At 41.0% G+C, this 24,602-nt stretch overlaps 1 protein-coding gene across 7 annotated transcripts in view; it reads left to right on the top strand.

The window, feature by feature from the left end:
• The window catches only part of rapgef6 (Rap guanine nucleotide exchange factor (GEF) 6), a 167,235-nt gene extending 143,225 nt beyond the window's left edge, over positions 1–24,010 (top strand). For 5 of the 7 annotated variants that reach the window (XM_055017168.1, XM_023292694.3, XM_055017164.1 and 2 more), the window contains 13 exons: positions 2,369–2,536; positions 2,720–2,935; positions 4,957–5,168; positions 5,734–5,857; positions 6,997–7,020; positions 8,613–8,833; positions 10,690–10,863; positions 12,552–12,698; positions 12,928–13,047; positions 14,649–14,910; positions 18,734–19,281; positions 20,336–20,692; positions 22,645–24,010. In XM_055017168.1, coding sequence (XP_054873143.1) covers positions 2,369–2,536; positions 2,720–2,935; positions 4,957–5,168; positions 5,734–5,857; positions 6,997–7,020; positions 8,613–8,833; positions 10,690–10,863; positions 12,552–12,698; positions 12,928–13,047; positions 14,649–14,910; positions 18,734–19,281; positions 20,336–20,692; positions 22,645–22,667 — 2,596 coding nt within the window. In that variant the 3' untranslated portion in view covers positions 22,668–24,010. The remainder of the gene's footprint in view (positions 1–2,368; positions 2,537–2,719; positions 2,936–4,956; positions 5,169–5,733; positions 5,858–6,996; positions 7,021–8,612; positions 8,834–10,689; positions 10,864–12,551; positions 12,699–12,927; positions 13,048–14,648; positions 14,911–18,733; positions 19,282–20,335; positions 20,693–22,644) is intronic. The other 2 variants (XM_055017167.1, XM_055017166.1) reach the window with 2 other exon arrangements.
• Positions 24,011–24,602: the final 592 nt, after the last annotated feature.

The raw sequence follows: 24,602 nt of genomic DNA, 5'->3' as shown, positions 1-24,602 counted from the left end.
TTGGTCCTCTGAGCTGAAAACAAGCTGCAGTTTATGCTATTAAGAAATTAAAACAGCAGTTTGAAGGGAGTTGCTTGTAATGCTTTTTAAGTGTTGCAGTGATTTGTTGAATTCCCAATAAGTTGAGGATTCTTTCTTTCTGTAAGAACAGTGAGAAAGATATTAGATACTGTCTGTTGCTCCTCTTCTTGATGCTAGACACATTCCCTTTCAAGATGAAAGTTAGTAGGACACGAAGGATAATTTGACCGCAACCATAAAGTCTGCCTCAGAATGACTCCTCCGTCAGTTTTTCACAGCTTTCCCCCCTCTCTCTCTCTCTTTCCTCGTCTCCTTTGGTCCCTCGTCGGTCCCCTCCCAACTAGGTTAGCATGAATTTTTCATCCTCTGTCAGGGGCGGAGGCCTCTGCAGACTGCATGACTCGCCTGGAATTATTCATACACACACTCAAAAGCACACACACAGGCACAAGATATAGATACAATCACCTGCTTATACACAGGCATGCTAGAAATACTGCATTTACTCAACTGAGCATATTCAATTACGTTCACAAACTGAGACAGGAAGCACACACATGAATTCCTACTTCAGAAACACACATTTTGAAGCTGTAAACAAGCAGCATTTCTAGATTTATTTCTTTACTTTCCTCCAGTATTTTTGCATGTATACGTATACCATGTGCACTGTCAGCAGAATGTGCATGCCCACTGTGTCACTGTATTCAGCTCAGTTCCCACTAGTTGTGTCTGTCAGGAGCAGTAGGTAAATAAATGTCTTCCTGGCTTCTCTGCCTCTGTATCTCGCCTCCTCCATCTCTTCCGCTCAGCAGCTGGTGATTGACAGGAGGTCTAGGAGGGGGCAGGCCGAGCCAATAGCAAGCCGTGTTTGCGCTGCCAAAACACATACAGATGCAGCGAGGGGATCCTGAGCTCAACACACACTCCCACACACCGCCGACGGCCATTTACAATGACTCGGTTCCAGCCACTTCACCTCGCCTAGTTCTATTTAGCACCACTTTGTCCATCATTAATTTAGACTCCTCTCTTCCCAAGTCTCCTCCTTTTGTATCTTATCTCATTTCCTCACATCTCTTCTTCTTTTGTTTCCTTGTCTCTTCATGACTTCTCTCAGGTTGTTGTTTCTCCTCTTCCTATCTCTTAACTCTAGCATCACTTTGTCTTGTCTCCTCTCATCACCACTCTTGTTTTCTCGTCTCCTCTTTCTTTTCCCATCTTATTATCATCACCTCTTGTTCCAACTTCCCTGTTCTCTTCCTTTTTTTGCTCAGATTCTTCCTTTTTTTTATCACCTCCTGTACTTTTTCAGCCTCTACAGGTTTCTAGAAAATCCCAAAAAGTTGTTATATTTAGATAAATATGTAAAAACAGCCTTTTAAGTTTAAAATCTGCTCAGAAATGTTGCACTCTCTTCCTGAGTGTCTCATGTAACTTCATCTCCATCACCTTGCAGCTTGTCGGTGCTCTTCTGTCCAGCTTTTCAGGCAGAGTAATAGAGTGCATTTCAGAGTTGCATCCATGCCAACACTTTACCCCTGAGGGTTGCCCACGCTTAACCTATAATGGTCGGAGGTTCTGCATTCCTGGATGACCACTGCACGGCTCCATTAGAGTGGAAGTGAGGGGTTAGATTTATAAACACAGTGGTGCACAATGAAGTAAGAGAGATGGTCTGTTGCTAGAACAGCAGAACACTTGTGGAGGTACACCTTAAAGAGAAATCACTCTTCTTTCTTCCTACTCAGACACCTGTCATCTTCCTTCCCTCTCTCCTTCTTTACTGCACGGTAAAATATGGCCATAATCTATCAACCACATCCGTATCAGAGTATTTTTGCCTTTCCCTCAAACTAATCTTAAGTTGGAGACAGAAAATGTGCCCACTTAAAATGAAATGTGACTGAGAGGAACATTCAAGAGATTGAATGTGTGCACAAAGATACAGCGGGATGAAGAAACTGGATCTTGTCCACCCACTTGTCTGCCTCTGCAGCTCTTATTAAAGCATCTGAGGATACTGCAGATCTAGTACCTGCTGGGCTAAAAATACATGGAGATGATATCACTTCTAAAGTCTTTTACACCCTGCAGGTCCTGCACTCTTTGTAATTATTGTCACTTAATTTCTCGCTGAGTTTTTAGACTCAAAGGCGTCGAGACAACAATCCCTCTCCTCCGTTTTTTCCAGTTACTAATGAGGTTTCTATCTTTTTAGAATTGGTAAATTGGCCACAGAAGTCTGGGAATGTAAGAGACTATTAGCAGTATAATGTTTTTAGAGAATAATAATGCTCCATCTTTCACATCTTGTCCACTCTCCGTCTGTTCATCCTCCCTGTAGGTACTACCTGAAAAACAACATGGAGACGGAGACGTTGTGTTCGGATGAGGACGCCCAGGACCTCCTCAGAGAGAGTCAGATCTCGCTGCTGCAGCTCAGCACCATGGAGGTCGCTGCCCAGCTCTCCATGAGAGACTTTGAACTCTTCAGGAACATCGAGTCCACAGAGTACGCAGCTTAAGTCAACATATTCCTATGATCCTAATAACTTTAATAACTCTAGAAGCAAGCTCACTGAGGAAAACATTAGCAAATATAACTACTAGTGGTATATTGAGCATCACAAGATCATATTTAGATTATCTTCTTTTTTCTGAACTAACAAATTCAACTTCTCTGTCATCTTTGCAGGTACGTGGATGACTTGTTCAAGCTGGACTCCTCTATAGGAAGCGGCAACCTGAAGCAGTTTGAGGAGGTGATAAACCAGGAGACCTTCTGGGTGGCCACAGAGATCCTGAAGGAGCCCAACGCCCTGAAAAGGATGAAGACCATCAAACACTTCATCAAAATCGCACTGCACTGCAGAGAGTGCAAGAACTTCAACTCCATGTTCGCTATTATCAGGTGAGCTTTTTTCTCTTTTTTTTTAGCAATTCTGTCTGAGCTGTAGCATAGTGGTAGTGTCAAAGACAGGGTTTTTATTCTGTGATGACAACAAGTATTTACTCCATCTCCACTGGCGGCATTTGTACCAAATGAGCTTTGGCGGCTTGTCTCCTTTTACCACATCCTCAGGAGAACCAGCCTCACCTCCTCCCCTCTCCCTCCCCCCTCCTTCCTGTTTATTGAATCAGCCCTGATTCTCCCAAACCGCGCAGAGACTGCCTCTGCAGCATTTAAAACAAGAGTCCCATAGTTACGCTTATTGTTTGTTGCCATCGCCGAATCCCTCTGGCCTCTGCGGTTTGGCTCTAGATGGATGTTAGTCTGAGCAGAGGATGTTAGCATGGCCCTGTTCTAAAGCATAAAAGCCACATGAGGGGATGCGAGTCAGTGCTGCTCCATGTGATGTGTTTTAAGGATGAACTCGGTGAAAGGACTGCTTTTGAATGCACTAGTATCTTCATGTGTAAGCATGTTTGTGTCTGCACAGGCAGTTGTGAGTGTGTGTGGAATCATCCCGTGTTGTTGTTACCTCTGGATCAGATAAACATGTGTTTAAAATGGAGTTTTTAATTTCCTCCAGGGCCCATGAGGGTCTGAGACCTCAGAGCAGCAGCCCAATTTGCCCGTTTGATCATCTGTAAAGTTCTTTTCCAGGACCACATTTGTTTTCTTTGTACTGGTTCCATTTTTTAAAATCCTTATTTTCAAAGCAGTTTCTTTCAGTATTGGGAAAATTAAATGAAGAAGATGAGTTCCAAGTCTTACATGAAGTAAAGAACACAACAAAAAAAAATTAACTCATGCTAATATTTCATGAGAAGGAATGCTTTTATAGTTCCGTATAAAAATTAAATGGATTTTTGCTATACTGTTTTTAAAAAAATAAACAAATATAGGACAGATTGCAACTGGAGAGATAAAACCTTCTTGTTTTTATATGCAGTATAGCATAAATGTGGTGACAGTAATATTTCAAAAACAGCACGTTATGCTCCTTTTCCTCGCCTGGTTGCTCAATAGCTCAGAAATGTGAGCGCTTTGCATTGCAGTGTGCTGTCCAATCTACAGGATGAATCACAAGTTTACTTTCTGCAATATTTCTGCAGCATAAATTCAAATATCAGTCCAAGAAGATGTAGTGCTGCAAGGATTTTTCTCTGTAGATGTAATATGTATTGATCAATTGACATGGTTGCAGCTTCTTCTCTTTTTCTTCATCTACCAAGAATAATTGCTGGTCTTGTTCTGGTACAGCAGTGAGCCGTGTGCGCTTGTTATGTCAGACGGCACTCGTGTCTGCTTCCAATCTGGACTTGTAGTTTAAGGAGCCCAGCAGTATGTTGATCCTCTGTTTGTGGCTGTAAAAGGCACTTTAGAGCAGAAGTGTCTGACCTCCACGTCCGTTTACACTCCTGCTCGCGGCAGGATGTCTTGGTGCATATGGCTCTCTGATGCCAACCTGCCTGGTGACAGGGATATGGATGGTGCTGTGCCTGTGTGTGAGGAAATAGTACAAAGAGAACATGAAAGAGATGCTGGGTTGAGAAATAAAGGGACAATAAAGTCAAATACGTTTGGTTACAAAGCTGAGTTTTTTTCTTGGTGATTGACCCACATCATCAGTTAATACAAGAAAGAATTTGGAAATCCAAAAATATATCTACCAGCAACAGAGTTGGTGGGTACATGAACAAAGAGAGAGTTGCAGTCATAATTATTGACTGTCTGAATGAGTCTGCTAAGAGCTGACATTACCTCAAGAGGTTTTCTGCTCTGGAAAATGGGGACTTAGCTCAGAAAGGCTTTGAATGGGATGTAGGTATTAAAAATACCAACTAAAGCTCTACTCCTTTCTCCTCTGTCCTTGTTTTTCTTCACCGCTTCTTCATTTTTGCCCCTCTCTTCTTCCCACCGTAACCTATTTATCTCTGTCTCCCCTTCTCTCCGCCCTCCTTGCACCTCATTCCTCTCTCATGCAGCGGGCTGAACTTGGCACCGGTGGCTCGACTGCGGAGCTCGTGGGAGAAATTGCCCAGTAAGTACGAGAAGCTGTTTGGGGACCTGCAGGACGTCTTCGACCCGTCCAGGAACATGGCCAAGTACCGCAACGTGCTGAGCAGCCAGAGCATGCAGCCACCCATCATCCCGCTGTTCCCGGTGGTCAAGAAGGACCTCACCTTCTTACACGAAGGTAGAAGAGTTTGCAGCAAGCGTGTAGTTTCTTTTTTTTCCCCAAATCACTCACATGTTGTCCTTTACGTGTCGTAAAGAGGCTGAAAAACTGATGCCATTTCTTGAGTCTGACATGTCACTCTGTTCACTTTACCGTCCTCCACTTCCTCTGTGTTGTGCAGAGGATCAATTTCAGGCTCACTCAGGAGGTTTACTTCTGCTAAAGGCTTCCCCATCTTGCCCTTTTAACGAACCACATTGAGTCAGGTCAAAACTACCCAAAAAGACTTCTCTTTGTCTTTAAAACAATGTATGTGGCCATGTTAGGAATGAAACTACAAACTTCCCTAATTGTGCAAGTTACAAAGAATTCTCAAATTGCCCAGTGTGACTAAATATGAAAGAAAGACTACTTTGATCTCCTGGAGGAGTGACAAGAAAGAAACCATCATAAGGACATTTTCACTTTGAGGATTTGACTTGGGAATTGCATTTTGCAGAAGATAAACTACAATATCAAACAATCTCAGTTACAGTGCTGACATCTGACACTTCAATTATGTGGCTCTACTTTGTCCTCCCAGGCAACGACTCCAGTGTTGATGGTCTTGTGAACTTTGAGAAGCTGAGGATGATCGCCAAGGAGATCAGACACGTGGTGCGAATGACTTCAGCCAACATGGATCCTGCTCTAATGTTCAGACAGAGGTTGGTTGTTGTGATACCACAACTTCAAATAACTATTTCTTCTCCTTATTTGCCATTTTTAACTTAACTCGATGCTGCTTTTGGAGCAAGTTTGACAAATATGGGTCCCCTAAGCTATTTTTAGTCAGCAGTAAAGAAATGAAAGGCAGAATGTGTGAACTAATGAGGGATTATGTTGTTTTAATTATTATTTGTTTATCTGCTTGTTTGTGTTTGGTAGTAAAATGAGACAATCAATATATTTCTGAGTGTAATGTCGTGATATTGTAGTTGTGGTTTAGAAATCATCACAGGAAACAAAAACCAGTTAATCAGCATAGTGTGATGATCTCAAGTAAGTGGTTTAGTAAGTTATACAAAATCAAGACCCTCCTCAAAGTTTGTAGTTCTTTGAAACTGGCTCTTCCTGTTTCCCATCAGCCTGACTGCAGGCAGCCATACTGACACTTCTTGGAAAATGAATACTCTGCATAACAAACTAGATTTTAAGATTAAAAAGACTACAAATGTTGGCAAAAAGGGAACCACAACACCATACCTCCACCGGCCAACCTGGATCCTTCACCTGCAGGATCAGGCACACACTCAAGGTCTGGTTCAGTCAATTCTCATTCACTTCCTCGTCCAGTTCATGGCTCTCTCTCGCTGTTTGGATTGCATTCCTGCCCTGGAATGTAACCACACAAGGACACAAGACATGGATTGACTGGAACTGAAGGTAGAATTGATGCCAGCTGCAGTGTGTAGTTGGTATCACTCAGTTTGTGTTTGTTGATCACAGTCTGTCACTGCTGTGGTGCATGACTGCCCCCTGCAGACACTCCTGCCATACTACAAATCAGAGAAGACGCTCACAAGAAGACAGAAACGTCGTATTTTTACAGCTTATCATATGACAAATGTTTGTGCATCACACACTCATTAATGTTGTAATGAGTGTGGATACACAAAGCCAGAATGCACACACTCTTCAGGTTGATATGGGGAGATGTCCTATGTCTGGTGTCCTCCCATCTCCAGTCATTTTCTGTTTGTTTGTGGTGGCATGACCTCTACATAGTCTTGTCTCCACCTCCTGCTCCCTGACCCTTGAACTTGTCTCTAAGTCACGCTTCAATCTTCACGCCTCTTGCTTGCAGGAAGAAGAGGTGGAAGAGTTTAGGGTAAGTTTGTCCTGGTTACCGGTTTCATCCTGTTTCGGTCTGGACCAGCAGAAATTCAATACACCCTGCATCCCCACCGCCACAAACCATGCATGCCCCCCGCCCTTACTTTATCTGAGTGTATATGTGTGTCTGCCTGTGCTTCTGTGTGATTAACCCTTCCATTTGCAGTGGCCATTCACACAAACCATACTGAAGTCCATCATTGACCCATTAATTGTCTGCCGTGTTCATGAGTTCTATGTTTGAGTCATATAGTAGCTTGAAAAAATAAACACATTCACAAAGTAATGAAGATTGACGAAGTGCAGGTTTACCATATAAGTATGCAGTTGCAATAGGAGAAAATGTCAGTTTTTCTCAGGCGAAATCTAAAATTATGAGAATATAACACAACAAAACTTTACACTTCACAGCATGTGGCTGCATATAATGTAAAAACCCCCCAAATGTAATGTAAGATAAAAGTGAAAATCCTTTGGTAAAACAATCTCACCCCAAGGTCCATTTAGATTTTTTCTGGAGCTCATATCATGATCTTCACAAGCAGATGAAGGTTTATGGTTTATTTACCATTAAATTGTATATTATGGCTGAAATTTGCACATTTTTGAAGAGTTTTTTGCCCAAGTTGGCTTAAAAGTTGAGGTCAGAGATTCGTTCTTAAGCTCAAAAGCGTCAGTTTAGAATCACACAAGATCTTCATCAGCAACTACTAAATGGATTTTGAACCCTTTAAGCCAACAAGGACAACAATTCCAAACAGTGTTCAGAATAAATTGAAATTCTAAGTTGTACAGGTGTATGGTGAAAGAGCAAACTCTATCTACTGTTGAAAATCATGCAATATGAGTGAAAACTTCAGAAAAGCCACTAAATAAACCTACAGGTGGACTGATTTGCTGATTTCCAAAGTAAAAAATGTACTCTAAACCTCCGCTAAAAGCCTCATCCAGCTGCCAAGCAAAGTCCAAATAAAACAGACGATATTTGTGGATACTATTTGACTCAGGTTTGGTGTTTGCTCATATCTGCATCCCACCATAATATTCCCCATATCGAATAATGTGCATCTTTTGTTTCCGAACCCTTTTTGCCTCCATCTGACAGAATGTTCTGCTGTTCTGTACTGTGATAGCATGGCACACCAGGGAGTGCTGCCTCCCTCCCAGTTGCATGGTCCTGTTTTAAAAAATGCTCTGCTCCAATGCAAAGACAGATGTGCAGATCTTATAGTCGAAGCAGCGTTTGATAAGAAAGTAGTCCTGCCTGTTTTAATTGGTGACTTTACTGATCATTATTTACCATTCTTCCTTTTTGTTTTCTGTCTTTATGCTTCGATGTGCATTTCTTCCCTTCCTCCTTTATCTTCTCATTTTTCCTCCTTCTATTCTCTGATTTCATCCTCTTCAATCTTGATCTTCTCCCCATCAATCAATACCATTAACAACATCTATCACCTCTAAATTCTTTACACATCTCTCTGACTCTTCACTTCCTCCCCTGCCTCATTTTCTCCTCTTCCTCTGTGCTCTCATTGTTCTTCTACCTTTCCTTCCTTCCTCTTCCTCCCTCTCTCATCTGCTCATCAGGTCTTTGAGTCAAGGCAGCACCAACTCCAACATGCTGGACGTGCAGGGTGGAGCCCATAAGAAGCGAGTGCGTCGCAGCTCGCTTCTCAACGCTAAGAAGCTGTATGAAGACGCTCAGATGGCCAGAAAGGTGAAGCAGTATCTTTCTAACCTCACGGTGGAGACGGATGAGGAGAAACACCAGATTATGTCCCTGCAGTGTGAGCCGGCTTACAACACCCGTAAGTAACACAGATACTCAGTCGACTTCAACACCTTTGGTCATTACCTGGTACACATGAGCTTCACTGCACAAGCGAAAAACAAATAACATAAGACTTGTTTGGCATGATTCAGTTTTGAGTAGTGAAAGCCAAAAATTATGGAATATTAGCAAAATGAAATTTAAAAAGTATTTCACTGAATGAAAATTTATGTAGCATTTGTATTATTGGCTTCTACTGCCACCTAGTGTGTCTGCAAATGCCTTGCAGAAAATAACAGGATTGAATTTATCAACCTGTTTATCGATACTGCTGTATCATCCACAATCTCTGTGGAATAAAATGTGTGTTGTGGCATTTTGAAATCGAACAAATGACAAATGATAAAATCAGACAAATAGGATGTGTGAATCAAATTTAAGAGAAAACAATGATAAGATTGGAAGACCTAACGTCTCAACTGAAGTTGTGAATGCACTAAATAATCCTGTGGAAAGCAGCAACCCAGCGGAAGCCCATGAAGTCCATATAAGGCATATGAGCAGAAGTTCATGGCCTCTCTTCTTCTGTACTCATGAGTTGAAACCTAGGTCACGCTGAGCTAAGCAGAAAAAATGCTAACCGAGCAGAAATAAAAAGAGGAGGTCTAACTTTTGATACAATTACATCATATATTATTATTCTTAAGATGATGGATTGTGGTTTCCAGAACAGAAGAGGAGTGTTTAAGAGAAGATATATGTAACACTTTGTGTAGTCAGTTAAAATCTCAAGATTTTGCTCTTGACAAAGCTGCCTGATCATCACTGGACCCTAGGAGGCAGACTGAGTCACAACACATGCACATGATAACATTTTTTCTTAGAGGTTCAGGGTTACATAAGTGTGAAAATCTTTAAATTAACCTTGAGTAATTGTGCTGGAATATAATTTAGGTTCATCAGACAAAAGAATGGCAGTTTGTTCAAAGTCAAACCCATTTTTGAATGTTAGGATCTTAATTTGGGTTGCTTCAACACAGATCTATTGGAGTATTTCTGCGTAGGTCAAAGATTTGAAGTAAAATTTATCAGATACATGAGACAGTTAGGCAATTTCCCATCAGGGATCAATATAGTAATTCTGATTCTGACACTTTAAAAAGTATGTTTTAAGTAGGTCTTGAAAGATTCGAACAAAGAGCCCAGAAAGATGTTTCGAATCATGTTTGTCATTGACACATCTGATGTTGATGTAAATGTCACAATTAGGGATGTCCGATATTGGCTTTTTTGCCAATAACCAATATGCCGATATTGTCCAACTCTCAGTTTCCAATTCCGGTATCAACCAATACCACTATATGTGGGAGATTTAACTAATTTTAGGTAACATCACATATCTTCTGTCGTGGAATTAACACATCATGCCTGATTTTATTGTGATGCCCCATTGGATGCATTCTGAAATGTGACAAGGCTTTCTAAATGTAAACATTGTCTGTGCAAAATAAGAAAACTAATTCAGCTAAAGTTATGGGAAAAATGCCATATTAATGCTATATTTCTTTTTTTTTAATTGTCTCCAACAACAGTCCACACTCTCCCTCTCTCCCTCTATGAGTCCGGTAAATGCCAGTGAAAACCAGGCATTATTTCATCGGTTTTCATGATAGGCAAAAAAACTGATAACAATATTGACCAGTATTACATTTTTATGCCATTATTGGTGGGCTGATATTATTAGATATCCCTACTCACAATATTTCAATATATTGTAGTTTGTTAGGCAAAATGTGTCTGATAAAGGTCTTTAAGATTTCGATATTTCCTGTCAACTAACATACCACAAATTTCACATCGTCAACATTTTTGTGTGCTGTTTTGTGGTTTTAGTGTCTAAGAACTTGAGTGAGAGGCGATCCACCAAGTCGGACATGTCTCCAGTGTCTCTGCGGTCGGCTCTACCGACTGGAAAAACACAAAACAGGGTGTCACAAGTCCTTCAGGTCCAGGTCCCACTGAACCCTCTACGAAAGAAGAGCACTGCCAAGGACATCGGCACACCCAGTGAGTACACCAGGATTATATTTTACTTCTTAACCTTATTTATATTTAGACTTTCTTTTCAGTTGTTCCATTTTCTATTTGTGGTTTGCATCTTTTAACTTGTACATTTTCATTGATTATCATTGACCAAGACTTAAGCAACAGTGAAGTGGTAATTAACTGCATTAATAGTTAATTTTACAGTCAGAGAGGCACTTCATTCAGGTTGAGTGCTCATAAAACCTTCCATAATCCATAATTAGTAACAGTTCAGCTCAGCAGGATAAAATAAAATAAGATCACAAGATATAAAAAAAAAAATCTTGTTGAAAATCATACATAATTAAATTTTATGTGTTCTAATAGAGTATATAATTAAGAGAGATATTGTACAATAAAAAATAACAGATGAAACACATTAGAGCTGAATATTAAAATAAAGAGATTGCATTAAAAAATAAGGGCTTTAATACACTTATTTATGTTGTAGTGTAATTTAACAAAGTTTTAATGTGAAGTTTATGATAAAGTCTGCTGAGAATAGAAAATTTCTAAGTCAAATTACTGTATATGGGTCAATATATAATTGAGGTACTTTTGATGTCCATGGGATATATCTTGCATACATTTTTATTAAACATTTTAAAAAATGATGTTCATGTTCATTATGGTCATGTCTTTACAAATTCCACAATTATTTATTGTGGAAACAATCACTTTTTAATCAAAGAAATGACTGCATGTCACTAAAATGTCAACTAAATAACCGTCCAAATTTAATAACAACCACCTTCTAATTAGCTAAACTATAATAAAATGAGCTGATTAAAAAATGGTTTTGATTGTGTTCTTTTTATTAAGTTGAGATAATCATGACAGATATTTATTTTGTGGCAATTTATCAAATTTTATATGGAAAGTATCAAATTGTATCACTTTCAACTAAGTTACCCATTACAAAAACACCTCTCAAGGAAGTGTGTTAATTCCAGATCACATGACCTGCTCCATATGATGTCATTTCCTCCTGAAGAAAAGACTGGCAAGACTCCAAGGCTTTCTGAGTTATTTAATATAAAGTAGTGCGTGAGTCAAGTGTGGATTTATCACATGTCAACAGGTTTACTACAATATCTTTAGAAATAACTTTCAATTTCAATTTTACTCAATTGTACATATAATATTTAGAAGAATCTTTGTGTAAAAATGCCATGTGGTGTTTGGTTATAGGTGGTCATGTTGAATTTAGGCCTGAAAACAGCAAAAATGTCAACTATGATACCTGTCAACTATGTTGCAAGAAGTCCCACAATTATATGTTGACCCATATGCAATTACTGGCTAACCAGGGGACCACCAGCTGGCTAGAGAAACTAAAGGTACCTCCTTCAAGGAGCAGAGAAAATACATAACTAAACATGGCAGAATGTAATTTTACCTTTTATAAAACAGAAAGACAACAGAAAACAGTCGCTATAAAAAAAAATGCATAATGAATGTGTTGTGATGTATTTCTACATCATGAGGGAGTTGTTAAAACGGGCTCAATTATTTATCCAAATGGGTCGGAGGGTAGGAGACAGGTTAGAGACTACAGGTAACCAATCACAGGAGAGGCATTTAAGACTAATTAAACACCACTGCAAATGTGCAACCAACTTCCAATTGAAATTTTCTAACTTTTGTAAAATCTACTCCTTTTTTTTCAGACTCTAACTCTCCCCAGGTGGTGAAGAAGCCTCCAGTGAACTCATCAGAGGACTGGAGCAGCAAGAGACCATCTGATGACACCGTCTCCACCATCTCCTCCCTTCACTCCAGCCCCACGGTGTCGCCTCAGGGCTCCCCACGCAAAGGTCTGCAACGGAAACTTTTCACCCTGTGTCACCCTGTTACCTCCAGGCTAAGGATAATCTTACTGAGTCACACAGAAACTGTCTCTGGCATGAATACACATGAATGTAAAGTCTTGTAGTCATTTTTAAAAAAAAATAATCTTCTAATATCTGGTTTTTGGTTCGTGTAGTCACACTTAAACCAAGAAACTTAATTCTTTATCTGTTCCTGTGGGTTTCGTTCTTTCAGTGGGAGGCGTGGCAAAGTCCCAGAACTCCAGCCAGATGAACTTGTCAGGATCTTCGTCATCTCTGACCAGCGACGCCAGCACAAAGGCCGGCACCGTCAGCCTGCGCAGCTATGGCATAGGTGGGGCTCTACTCCACAAGAGGATCCTGCTGATGACCAGGCAGCACAGCCGAGAGAGTAGCGGGCAGAGAGAGACAGAGCAGGAGGAAGAGGAGGAGGAGGAGGAGGAGGAGGAAAGAAGTGAAAAGGAAAAAGAGGAGACAGAGGCAGTTCAGAGAGGCTTGTTTCCTTCAGAGCAAAGGAGAGGAAGATCCAGGCAGCAGAACAACCAGACAGATAAACAGAAAATGTTACTGAAAATTAGAGCAGGAAGCCCAGCACAGACAGGGCATCCCACGATCCACAGCGGATCTCCTCCCAGCCTACCAGTGTCGGGACTCGTGGCCTCATCACCTATTTCCCAGACCAAATTAATGAGACCCAAACCAGAGTCCCCTATCAGGACGAGGCTGATGTCACCCTTCAGGATACTGAGGGAGAAGAGTCAGTCCAGGGAGAGGCCAGAGGCAGTCAGGTCACATGTGAGGAGTGAGGAAGGAGCAGGAGAGTCTGAAACCTCCTCAGTTCAGGATGAGTCAGAGCAGAGAGCCAGGAGGTCGGTCAGCCCAAACCCTTTCCTTTGGCTGTGCAGAGACAAACGCAGCAGGAGGAAGACCGTCTGACACAAATCGCTGAGACAGTTAATCTAAAAACAATGAAATGAAGAAAGCATTTAAGAGAGACTTCATGTTGATGATCGATTACATTTATTGAGAAACCACTGGAAACGTAGCTCCTTAAAGTGATGACACATTTCATTTTTGAGATGCAGGAGCCACCATCCAACATGAGCCACAGAAATGTGACGCTTAAGAGTTTTCCCAGTGAATGTTTGAAGAAGATAATGCAGCACAGATAAGAACATCTGAGGCAGCAGCAACAGATGGAGCCGTTTCAATGTGTTCTCTGAGTTCTCAACGTTTTTTCAGTTGCCAACATAAAGCTGTGAATTTTTGTAAAAGTTGCAATGTCCCTGAACAGCCAAACGTCAAGGCAGGAGTTAGATTCAGTTCAACTTTAAATGCATTTTCACAAAAAATGACAGATGTTTTCAGTCCTATATTTTGTAGGTTTTGGTGTGTGACTTTTCTTCTGTTGCATGCAGCATTAAATCACCATGTTCAGTTAGTTTCCCTGCAGTCAGATTTGGTTCTGCTGGTTTTGTTATATAAAGTTTAAACTGTGACCCCAATAGTATCTTACTCAGTAATTTCCACACAGTTCAGAGTCTGTTGAGATGTTCAACTTCACATTATGCAACTTTTCATAACGATACAGCCTCACACATTTGTACTGTATATGATAAACATTCATTGACATGTGTGTGACATGGAGATTGTTTTTGATTAGAAATTGATTACCAAAATGATACAAACTACAGTTATTGACAAATGACAGATGAGGCAGGTTTGGTTACAATAATCATAATTGCCATAAGAGTACAATTATCTGCATTCATGCTACTGCAATGTGCTTTAGATACACTGCTGCTCTTTTCCTTATCTCTATCTTTTTTGCCATATTTGCATCTTTCCTCTAACTTTCCTTCCTTCACATTTAACTTCCTCTTTATTATAGTAATCAACATTTTACTTCACCATCTAAAATCTTCCTCCCTCCAGGTTATGCCCTCCTGCCAGCTGGTAAAGCAGACAACCTGTCGGACTCGAGCCACAGCGAGATCTCCTCCCGCTCCAGTATCTGTTCGGTGGACTCGGTGCCGGCTCCGGGGCTCGAGGAACGATGTAATAGCAGCAACAGGACCTGTACTGCTACTGCCTCTATTACTTCTACAACTACTGCTACCACGGCTGCTGCGGTTGCTGAGAGCACGGCGGCGATGAATGCACATTTAAATGCTGATTACAGCCAACCCAGCACAAGGTAATTAGCTTCAGTTCAACTCAGTTGCTTAAGTGCTTGTATTTGATCGTCATAAAAGAATGAACACACTCCATTTTTGCATCCTGACAGGACAATAAGCTCTGTGCTCTTTTGTGGGATGTAGATCATAAAGTCAGTGCTTTTACATGTCCGTAGGTTACAGTCAGCTTTCACCATTGCAGGGGGTCCTCGGTTTACGACGTCCTCGACCTACAGCGTTTCGTCTTTACGTCAGAACTGGTTACATGGAACTAGTTGGCGAGTGGAGCAGACAAATACATTGTCACGCGGCACTTTAAGTCGGCTTTGTTTACATTGTCCATTTGTACGCCAGCTTGGATTGTGCTACATTCACTAACTTTTTTGTCCTTCATTATGGCTCCCAAGCGTAAGTCAGACTCTTCTGATGGCAGTGCTTCAAAGAAAAGGAAAGCCGTCTCCATAGAAGTGAAATTAGATAGAATAAAATGCTTGGAACAGGGCGAAACACAGGCGAACATCGGTCAAGTTGTAAATACAGGTCAACATATTGTAGTGACCCTCTGTGATGAATGAGTAAGACTTTATCTGGTTCTCTGGTGGTTATTGAACCTTCACACAGACTACTGTGGGCCGTAGCCAACGCCAAAATAACTACAAAAATCCTGTAACTTAGCTCCAGAATTAGCCGCCGTTCCCAGCTCTCTCTACTGCTGACTCAGCCAATCAGAGGTGAGCTAACTAAACACGGCACATTCACTGACATTAGGTAAATCTCCAACTGAACAATAAATATTGAAACCTCAGCATCAACAACAATATCAGTCCGTTCCAATATTCTGTTATCTTCTTGTAGAATGACTCATACATGCATCAAAGTCTTTGGTATTCAGGACTTTTCCGATGAACTGCAATGGCTTTGTTTACATTTTCATGAACTCAGTAAATCAACTCAGGGTTTCAACACAAACACGGTCAGGTCTAGAGCCACATATTTCTCACAAGAAGGACAAACTATAATCCTAAACCAATGCAAGCAATTTAACAATATAATGCAGGCTAAAAGTACCACAGTTGCTTCAACTAAATTTAGGAAGAAATCCAACTTTGTGAATTTCTAAGTTAATAGTCACATCAGTTTAGTGCTCTATTATTAAGGTGCAAGTTTATCTGGTTGTATTTGTTGCATAATTGTGTATAAGTTGCTTCAATGTAGGATCCTTGTTCTTTTTAATTATCTTGTCCCTTTAGACTCCTCACAAAAACAGCAAAACATTCAAAGAATAAAAAATATGTAACTATTTTTGGGGTGACGTTTTGAGGATGAATTCAGAAATCTCACATTAACTCTTATTCTTATGGCATATAAGAAAGTCTTAGTCTTTCTTCCAGCTGCAACCCTGGCAGTGTTAAAAGCTTTTTAAAAGGAGGTGAAGAACAAATATAAAAACATAATTCTAACCAAAAAATAAGCTTCCTGCAAGTCTTACAAGGTCAACAAGTCAACTATAAGGATTTAGTCTCTTAACCAATTTCTGTTTCAGGATTTTGAGGCTTTAAGAAATTCACATAGACAAATTAAATGGTTTTGAAATTGCTTGCAGTTGTAAAAAACTCCTGGTCAGTCGATGATACTATTTAATACGTGTTGATCAGGACGATATACCTGGGTAAGAAGTGAACCATTCCCCTCAATGTTCTGGGTTAAATGTCCAGTTACCTCACCAACCCTAAATCCTGCTTGGTTGTACAGGCCTCTGCTATCCTTTGGACAAGTAAACTGATTTCTTACTTTACAATCACCCCACCTCCGCTAGAGAAATAATTGTTATCCAACATATATGACACAAAAACTACATGACTTGTCAAGATGGAGTTTTTTTGTGTGTGTGAGAAACACTTTCTGCTTTATTTACTCTGTCTGGATGCCTGTCAGCTCATATGCTACTCCTAACTTAGCTGAAAGTTATTAAGACGGTAGAGAAATCTCACACTGGTTCCAGACTGAGAGCTCAAAAGCATTTTCTGCTAGTGGTCCAGATACTTGACAGCATTCTTTTTTTCTCAGCTGGACTCAGACCTTGAACCATCCAGATGCACAAATACATAATTATCAGAAACCTCCCCAAAAGGCAGCGCACATCCACCGTCTGCTACTCTCCCAGCTGGATTCCAATTACGTCCTTTCCTCATTAAAACTCAGAGCACAGGAAGTCGTATAACGCAGCAGGTTTTTATTATCATCCCACGTTTACTGCCGTCCTCTCTCCTCCTTTTCCTCAGTTAACAATGTATCGCTTTTCACGCAGGCGGCTTTTTAATCTGGCTGAGTAAACAGCAGCGTTTTTTTATTGTGTGCTGTTTGTTTATTGTTCCTCCATGATCTGGCCATTCTGTCTCATAAAGAGGAGACTTTAAAATATCGCCGGACGCAATAACCTCTCTGATATTATATTACTTCGGCATCCTTGCTGTGTAACTCCAAACTGTTTTATGAAATATGGCTCCGTTTCATTGAGTGGCTTGTTTGTCCAGTAAAACCGCGTCAGTGAATCAAACCGCTGGTTTAGAAAAAGCAGCTGAGGAAGAAAACTTTTTCTTTTTAAATCAGGTGTGGTGATCTATCGAGCACGCTGTCGGCTTTTTGATTTGTGATTTTGTAGAAAGCATGTGTACAGATGAGTCATGAACAGCTGAGCTTTTCACAGGAGCAATATTTCATAGGTGGAACAACAAAAACATGAAAAATCCTAGTTTCATTTGTCTTCTCTTGTTATTGTCTGACCCATATGTCCTCCAGCCAACAGAGTTTTATTGTTACTCAACTGCATCTCTTGCCCTCTTCTCCCCCTTTTCTCTCATCACTGTCAGGTCATTTCAGCTTTATCTCCACTTTTACACCCAATCAGCAGTTTCATATAAGCTTATGCCAAACATTTTTCACCTGCTCTCCCTTTGTTTCTTTCTTTACGTGTTTTACACTTTGTACATATACTTTATTTATACCAGCTTTTTGCCTCTGGTGCTTACAGAGTAATCGTAGCTATCTTGCCGAGTATGTTTACCCACTGAATTTGTGATACTTGCATTGGAGAACCGAACAACTTTACTGAAAAGTGAGAAAAAATCTTGTGCATTGTCCCATCCCACCAACTGCTGTTATCATCAGGTAAATCAGTCAGTTTGTAAATAAACAGCAATAGAAAGCACATGCTGCCATCCTAATAATTTGGTACTGAAGGCCTTTTTTTCTAATAAAATCTATAAAACATGAAAGTCTTTTAAAGATAGTTATTCCATTCATAATGTGAGTTTTCTGGATGGAAATACATATGTACATTGAAGTATAAATTACATATAATAATTTAACTGAAGGAAATGTGCACAAAAGTCATAAATAGAGGTAACAACTCGTTTTTTTTCCTCTTTATTGCAAGAAGTTGCAGCTGAGTTACCTCAACATCTCTGATAAAAACAGGTTTGCTTCTGGCCGTCTGTTTCCTCCATCTGATCAAAGTAGTAGATGACGAAGCTGCAGTTCCTGCTGTCAGACTTTGATTTCAGTGTGTACATCATTGTTGTATTGTTTTTTCATGTTACTGACAATTTTTGTCATAACTCAAATTTCTGACATCTTCACACTTGATCCATGCACACAGTGATCAGATACATGGATCCTGCTTTCATGCTAGATTTATATTACAGGTTTCATATCACTAGTTAAAGTTTTATCCAAGTGTCTGACACCCAGATATGATTATTCTGAAGTTCTCTATAAACCTGATCATCACAAAGGTGGTTTTATTCAGCGTAAAAGCTCATCTTCTGTTCCTTTTTTCTCCAGTAATTTTTCATCGTCTGCTCGAGGACACGTAACTCGAGCCTCCACCTTCACCTCCTCCGTATCGACCGAGGAGCTGACCCCGGACCACACGTCTCTGGACTCGGTGGCCGACAGCGGCCGTGGCAGCTGGACGTCCTGCTCCTCCAATTCCCACGACTCCTTCCAGAGCCTCCCCGCCTCCTCCTGCCGGCCCTGGGACCACGGCATCCACGGCCACCCGCTGGCTCTGCCGCACACGCACCTGGGCGGCTTCAAGCACACGCAGCTGACCAGGCCCATAGCGGAGGTGGAGGCGGCCGGCCCGGCGTGGGCCAGCGAGGACGGCTGCAAGCAGCGCTCCAGAGACTCCAGCTCAGATCTGTCCAATCAGTCGCGGCAGAGCTGGGCGTCGTCCAGCTCGCTGTCGGACACCTATGAGGGGAATTACAGCACGATAAAGCGGCGAAACACCTCGGAGCACCCCTCCTCGCCGGCCAACGAGGAAGGAGGGCAAAGCACAGACCCTGCCTACAAAACGGTGACATCAAGCACAGAGAAGGGCCTGATAGGTGAGGGATCAGGTTGAGAGTTTGATTCCCTGTAAACACAGCTTAGCAGCGGTCCAGGTCAACTCTGTTGCTGCGTATCTGAGTGTCTGTAGAAGCAGTTGCAGTAGAAATAAGCTTTTCCATTCTAGTACTTGTTTGATAAGCTATATAGAGTTTCCTGACTCATGCAGGAAGACATCAGCTTTTGCTGAAACTCTCTTGATGCTGACTATTAAGAGAGATGGCTGTCTATATTTCTAGTGAAGTTAAGTTTGCTGTTGTTTTAGGTAAACTACTGCAGCTTTTTGTTGCTCGACTTAACATTATTGTCCAGTAAACAGCTTTCAGATGCTGCACTTTAGCATTCCTTAGGTCTGGTTGCTCATCAGACTCTGTAAATTAGTCTTCTGGATCTGCTGCTGTAGTTTTATGATGAACTGTAAGAATTAGCAGTTTGACAGTTTTAGAACAAAACTTTAAAGAGTTGCAGAGGAGGAGTCCAGAAGGTGTCACATCCACTGCCAATGCATTTACTTAGTCAATTTGCAGATGAACAAAAGATTAATTGACAATAATTTTGATTATCGATTAATCGTTTTAGTCAGTCACTCTTCCACCATCACATCAAATGTGAAAATTTGCTGTCATTCAGTTGTATATTCTAGTAAATCTTTAGGTTTTGGACTGTTACAATGAGCATTTTTCACTGAAGAAGCAAACGATTAATCGATTGATCCAGTAAATAACTGACAGATTGATTGATAATGGCTATAATTATTAGCTCTAGCTCTGTGTATCTGCTGCAGCCATCCATCTCATTTGTTGTATATTTTTCTTTTAATTTTCGACACATTTTGGTGCATGTGTAGTCGTCTGTTGTGTTAGTGAAACACCACATTGATTTGATTTTTACATTATTTTTCTTTTTGTTTCTTCCCCCTTCACACAACCCCTCTTCCACACACACACACACACACCCCTCCTTTCCTGGCAACTTCCTTATCACTCCTCATCCATCACTCCCCTCTTTCTTTGCTCCATCCCTCCTTTCTTTTTGATCTTCACCACCATCCAGTGTACTGTGTCACCTCCCCCGCCAAGGATGAGCGTTACCGAGCTCCCCCTCCCACCCCTCCAGGCTACCAGGGTCTGGCTCTGGGGGATCTCGGCCTCACAGACGGAGTAGTAGGTGGGCCAGGAGGTCTCCTCCCGAGGCCTCCACACCTGAAACCTCCGGACTACAGCGTGGCCCTGCAGAGGAGCAAACTCCTGCAGAGCCCCGGAGCGGCTGGCGGTCTGGCCGAGGCTCGGAGGCTCGCCGGTGCCCTTCACCTCCAACACCAAGACGCCCGGACTGCCGGCTCCACGCAGGGCCACTCCAGACCGCCCAGCATCTGCCTCCCACCACAGGACCTGGCTGACAGTGAGGATGGTACGTCCCTGCTGGATGCGAGTAGTATACAAACTAACTGTTGGTTCTCTTACTGACAGAAAGTCTCTACTAAATCACTTAATTCATATTTTATTCATACAACAGTGTGCGGGATGCTTTATGGAAGCCGTGTGAAAATACATGATGTCCACAAACTTACAAAAATATTGACAGAAATTCAAGCACTCCAGAAATGATTAATATATCATTTGAGTGAATGCATTAAATACGATTTGATTCATTTTGTACATCTCAGTTTAAAACCAGTGGACTTAAAGTGAACTTTACTTACTGTAAATGGTCACCTTACTTCTTTCGAGTTTGACTTTAATTGTACACACATTACATCGGTGGTTTTTGTTATACAAAGATGGCATGAAAAACACAAAAACAACTTGTAAATCTGATTCAGGAAGAACAACAATAATTGGATTTTAGGAATCTGCAGGTCTTTAAAAGTCTTAAAAAGCACTGCATTGTTTCTTTGTGTCATATGTCCTGTCACCCTGAGCACTAGTAGGAAGCCTGCAGCACGTCAGCAGGAAAAAGATGTCAGTTTTTAACAAGATTTCTCAGCTGAATATCTCCAGAACTGTGCATCACCGGCCAGTTTTCTTTCTACTGTTGTTTTTTGAAATGACTGCATTGTTGGAGCTCTAGATGTTTCTTGTTCTCAACATTTAGAGTCTGCTCATCCATTGCTCTGAACACATGGCAGAGAGTGAAAGCTGAGGATTTTTCAGGGGTTTTATAAATGGAAATGAGACTTTAATCATGACTAGAACGTTCCATTAGCAGAGGTGTAGATTTAACGTATGTGAAATAGAGTAGTTGTGTATTTTGGCCTTTCACGGGTGTTAAAATTTTAGATTTCTGAAAGGCCTCTTGCTTACTGTTAGTTGTAAAATGCTTTTTTAAATTTCATTGCAGCCATTATAAGTATTAACAAAGGATGGGGTTGTTTCAATAGTGTAATGTGCACTATTTAACCTTTTTTAACCCTCTGAACTCAAAAAAGTTTCTAGGTGTTTGTTGCTCCTGGCCCATTTTTACTCACTGTGAGCTCAGTTGTGCCAGCAGTATAAAGCCTTGCACCTCTTTGGAAACAGGAAAGTCATGGCTACCAATAGAGAGAACTCGGAAATGTTTTTTGTGCTGCTTAGGAAAAGTTAAGAGACCTGGAATCGACATGAACAACATTTTCCTAGGTCTTACTGATACGTTAGTGTTTCTTTTTTTCATTTGTTCTATTTCTCTAGTTTCTTCTCTGTATAAACACATCCTGCAGTTCAGCCAAAAAGCCCCCAAATTTCTTTTGCTTCTTCATTCTTCTTGGTGGAGGAGCACAGAATTTAGATTTTTTAAATTTTTATTTTATTTTATTTTTTACAGAATCTAGATGAAGTGCAGATGAGTATTTCAAGGAGCATGGGAAAGTTCAAAACTTGACAATTCCCACAGTATTCATTGTTTATGGTTCTGATACATGGTGTAATTTTGGGGATACTGTAAAGACAACACACCTCTCCAAACCATGGGCAGGTTTTGGGGTTCAGGGGGTTGATGGAGTTTTAGTCAGCTCAAGCAGACATTACAGTAACAAGGAAGTTCATCGTCTGGTAACAGGCAACAAAACCTTAGTTACCCTACCTTAAATTAATTTCTTGTTTTCAACAGATTATTTATCTAACCATCAATTTTCTGCCTCTTCTGAGGCAGATTTTTGGTTATAATATTAGGTATTATCGTTTGTTGTTGTTATTGCTCTGTTGCTAAAAATGTGAAGCAATAGTAACCAACTCTAGACTTTATTGTTCCTTCTGGCTTTCTGTCATTATTTCAGACTTCTTACGATATTGAAACAGATATTAAATTGTATTTTCAAAGTCTTAAGAAGTCTAAAATCCACTTTGTGATTTACTGTTTTGAAAACTTTGCTCTTTCTTTTGCAGATGAACAAGTGTCAGCGGTGTAGAGGCGGCGACGTCACACACTCGCATTCTCACACACGGACCAAGTCGTGTACATCAGGCTTCTGATTGGACTAGCAGCCTGTCGTCATCACATGTCAGAGCACATTCTTCTCTAAGCCCCGCCCACAGCCCCGTGTGACGCGCCTGAACCTGACCGACGGGTCACATGACCTCTCGCCGCCTCCCAGGACTCACTCTGTCAGCTGTTTTTAAACCCATTTCACAAGATAGAGAAGAAAAAAACAGAAAGATTTTAGATACTTTTTAAAAACTCCTGAACAGTCGGTGTGATGGAATCATATCGCAGCAGACGTACGTCGAAAAAAATTCATTAAAAACTGAAGGAAAGAGTGACAATAACGATGCCTCGTCAGAAGGAGTCACCGGAAACAGACCACCACGTACCTCCATGTTTTGCGCTTCGAGCTCTCTCGTCTAAAGGCGCTGAATATTGTTTTCACAGTCTAAGATGTTGTACAGAGATTTTTTTCCTGCTTTTATTCTTTTGTAAAATGATTTTTCTCCTTCTTCTTTTCAGTTGCATCTCTGAGCTTTGCAAAGTTTTCCTGTGAGAATTGTGAGGAGGAGCAGACAAAGGGACAGAAAGTTGTAGTCACGGGTGCTTGTGGGAGATTTTTTTTTGTTATTGTTTCATTTTAGTGTTTGCTTAAAAGAAGATGAATGTAGATGAACAAGAAAAACCTTTTTTGAGTTCTTTACGAGCCTCTATTGAACCCTGGCACTGATAGATTTGCTTAAACACCACAAACTAAACCAAATGCACACAAAAAACAGCTACAGTACTCACACTTTTGACTGGACTGGAGGTCAGAAAAGCCCTCAGGAGCCACTAATGAGCCCTTTTGCCATACTTTCCACTTCCTGTAGGTGGTGGATGGAAAGAGAAATTACACTCTGGTAGCAACGGAAAGCACGTCTGTTTGTGTTTAGCACTTATTGTACTTTGCTTAGCTTTATAGAAAAAAATGACAAACAGCATCTCTCAGGCAGTTCTGGGTGTCTCCTCGTCGCCCTCTTCACCACCACCACCACCACCCGCCTCTCTTATTGCTTGCTCGGTCTGATGTGAGGTACTTTAGCGGCATGCTGCCTCCTGGATGTTCTATAAAACCTGTATTGTAACTTGTTTTTAATGAGCTGAAGAACAAATGCCTTGCTGCTGCTTCCCGTAGAGTAAAAACGCGTGTTGTTATTTTATTACAGCAGCTATAATCAAACGATAAATTAGCACTGTGTGGCGACAGTGTGCATGCATACACACACACACACACACACACACACACACACACACACACACACACACACACACACACACACACACACACAGCGGAATCTTAGCTGGTGTGCATAAAGACAAAGGACAGTGTTTACACCGACGCTGACACATTTTGTTTACAGTCTTTATTAGACTAGTTGTCTATGGAATTAGAAGCTGAAATGGTAAAAAAGTATAGCGCTCCAGGTTCAGTTGACCTTGTAAATTTGTTTATAAATGCAGCAGGAGTTCTGCAGATGCAGCATATACTTGGACCCTGTGTTCACGGTGGACCTCCCTCATCTCGGCTTCTTATTTAAACGGAAGAGCAACAAAACAAGTCTGCAGATGATGTATTTTAACACCTGGCTCGCATCTCCATTCCATGTTCATAGTATATTTTGTAGAATATTTAACGGATGTGCTTGAAAAACAAAAAAACTTGTTTATTTGTATTGAAGGCGGAAGCAAATTTGTACATTCAGACGGGAAAAAAAGTGTTTTCCATTTGTGTTTATCTGCAGTTCGGCAGGGGTGTAACTGGAATTAGACGTTCTTCTCCTTCTGCTGTCGGTCTCGCGCTCTGTGACGCTTCTTTTGTTTTTGCCACACAAAGACTTGAAATGATTGATGCTAATATATACATGGCATATATATGAAT

This window comes from Amphiprion ocellaris, chromosome 14 (genome assembly GCF_022539595.1).
Source record: "Amphiprion ocellaris isolate individual 3 ecotype Okinawa chromosome 14, ASM2253959v1, whole genome shotgun sequence".
NCBI classification, from domain to species: domain Eukaryota; kingdom Metazoa; phylum Chordata; class Actinopteri; family Pomacentridae; genus Amphiprion; species Amphiprion ocellaris.
The sequence above is the reverse complement of the archived record's forward strand: the minus strand, read 5'-3'. Positions and strand labels throughout refer to the sequence as shown.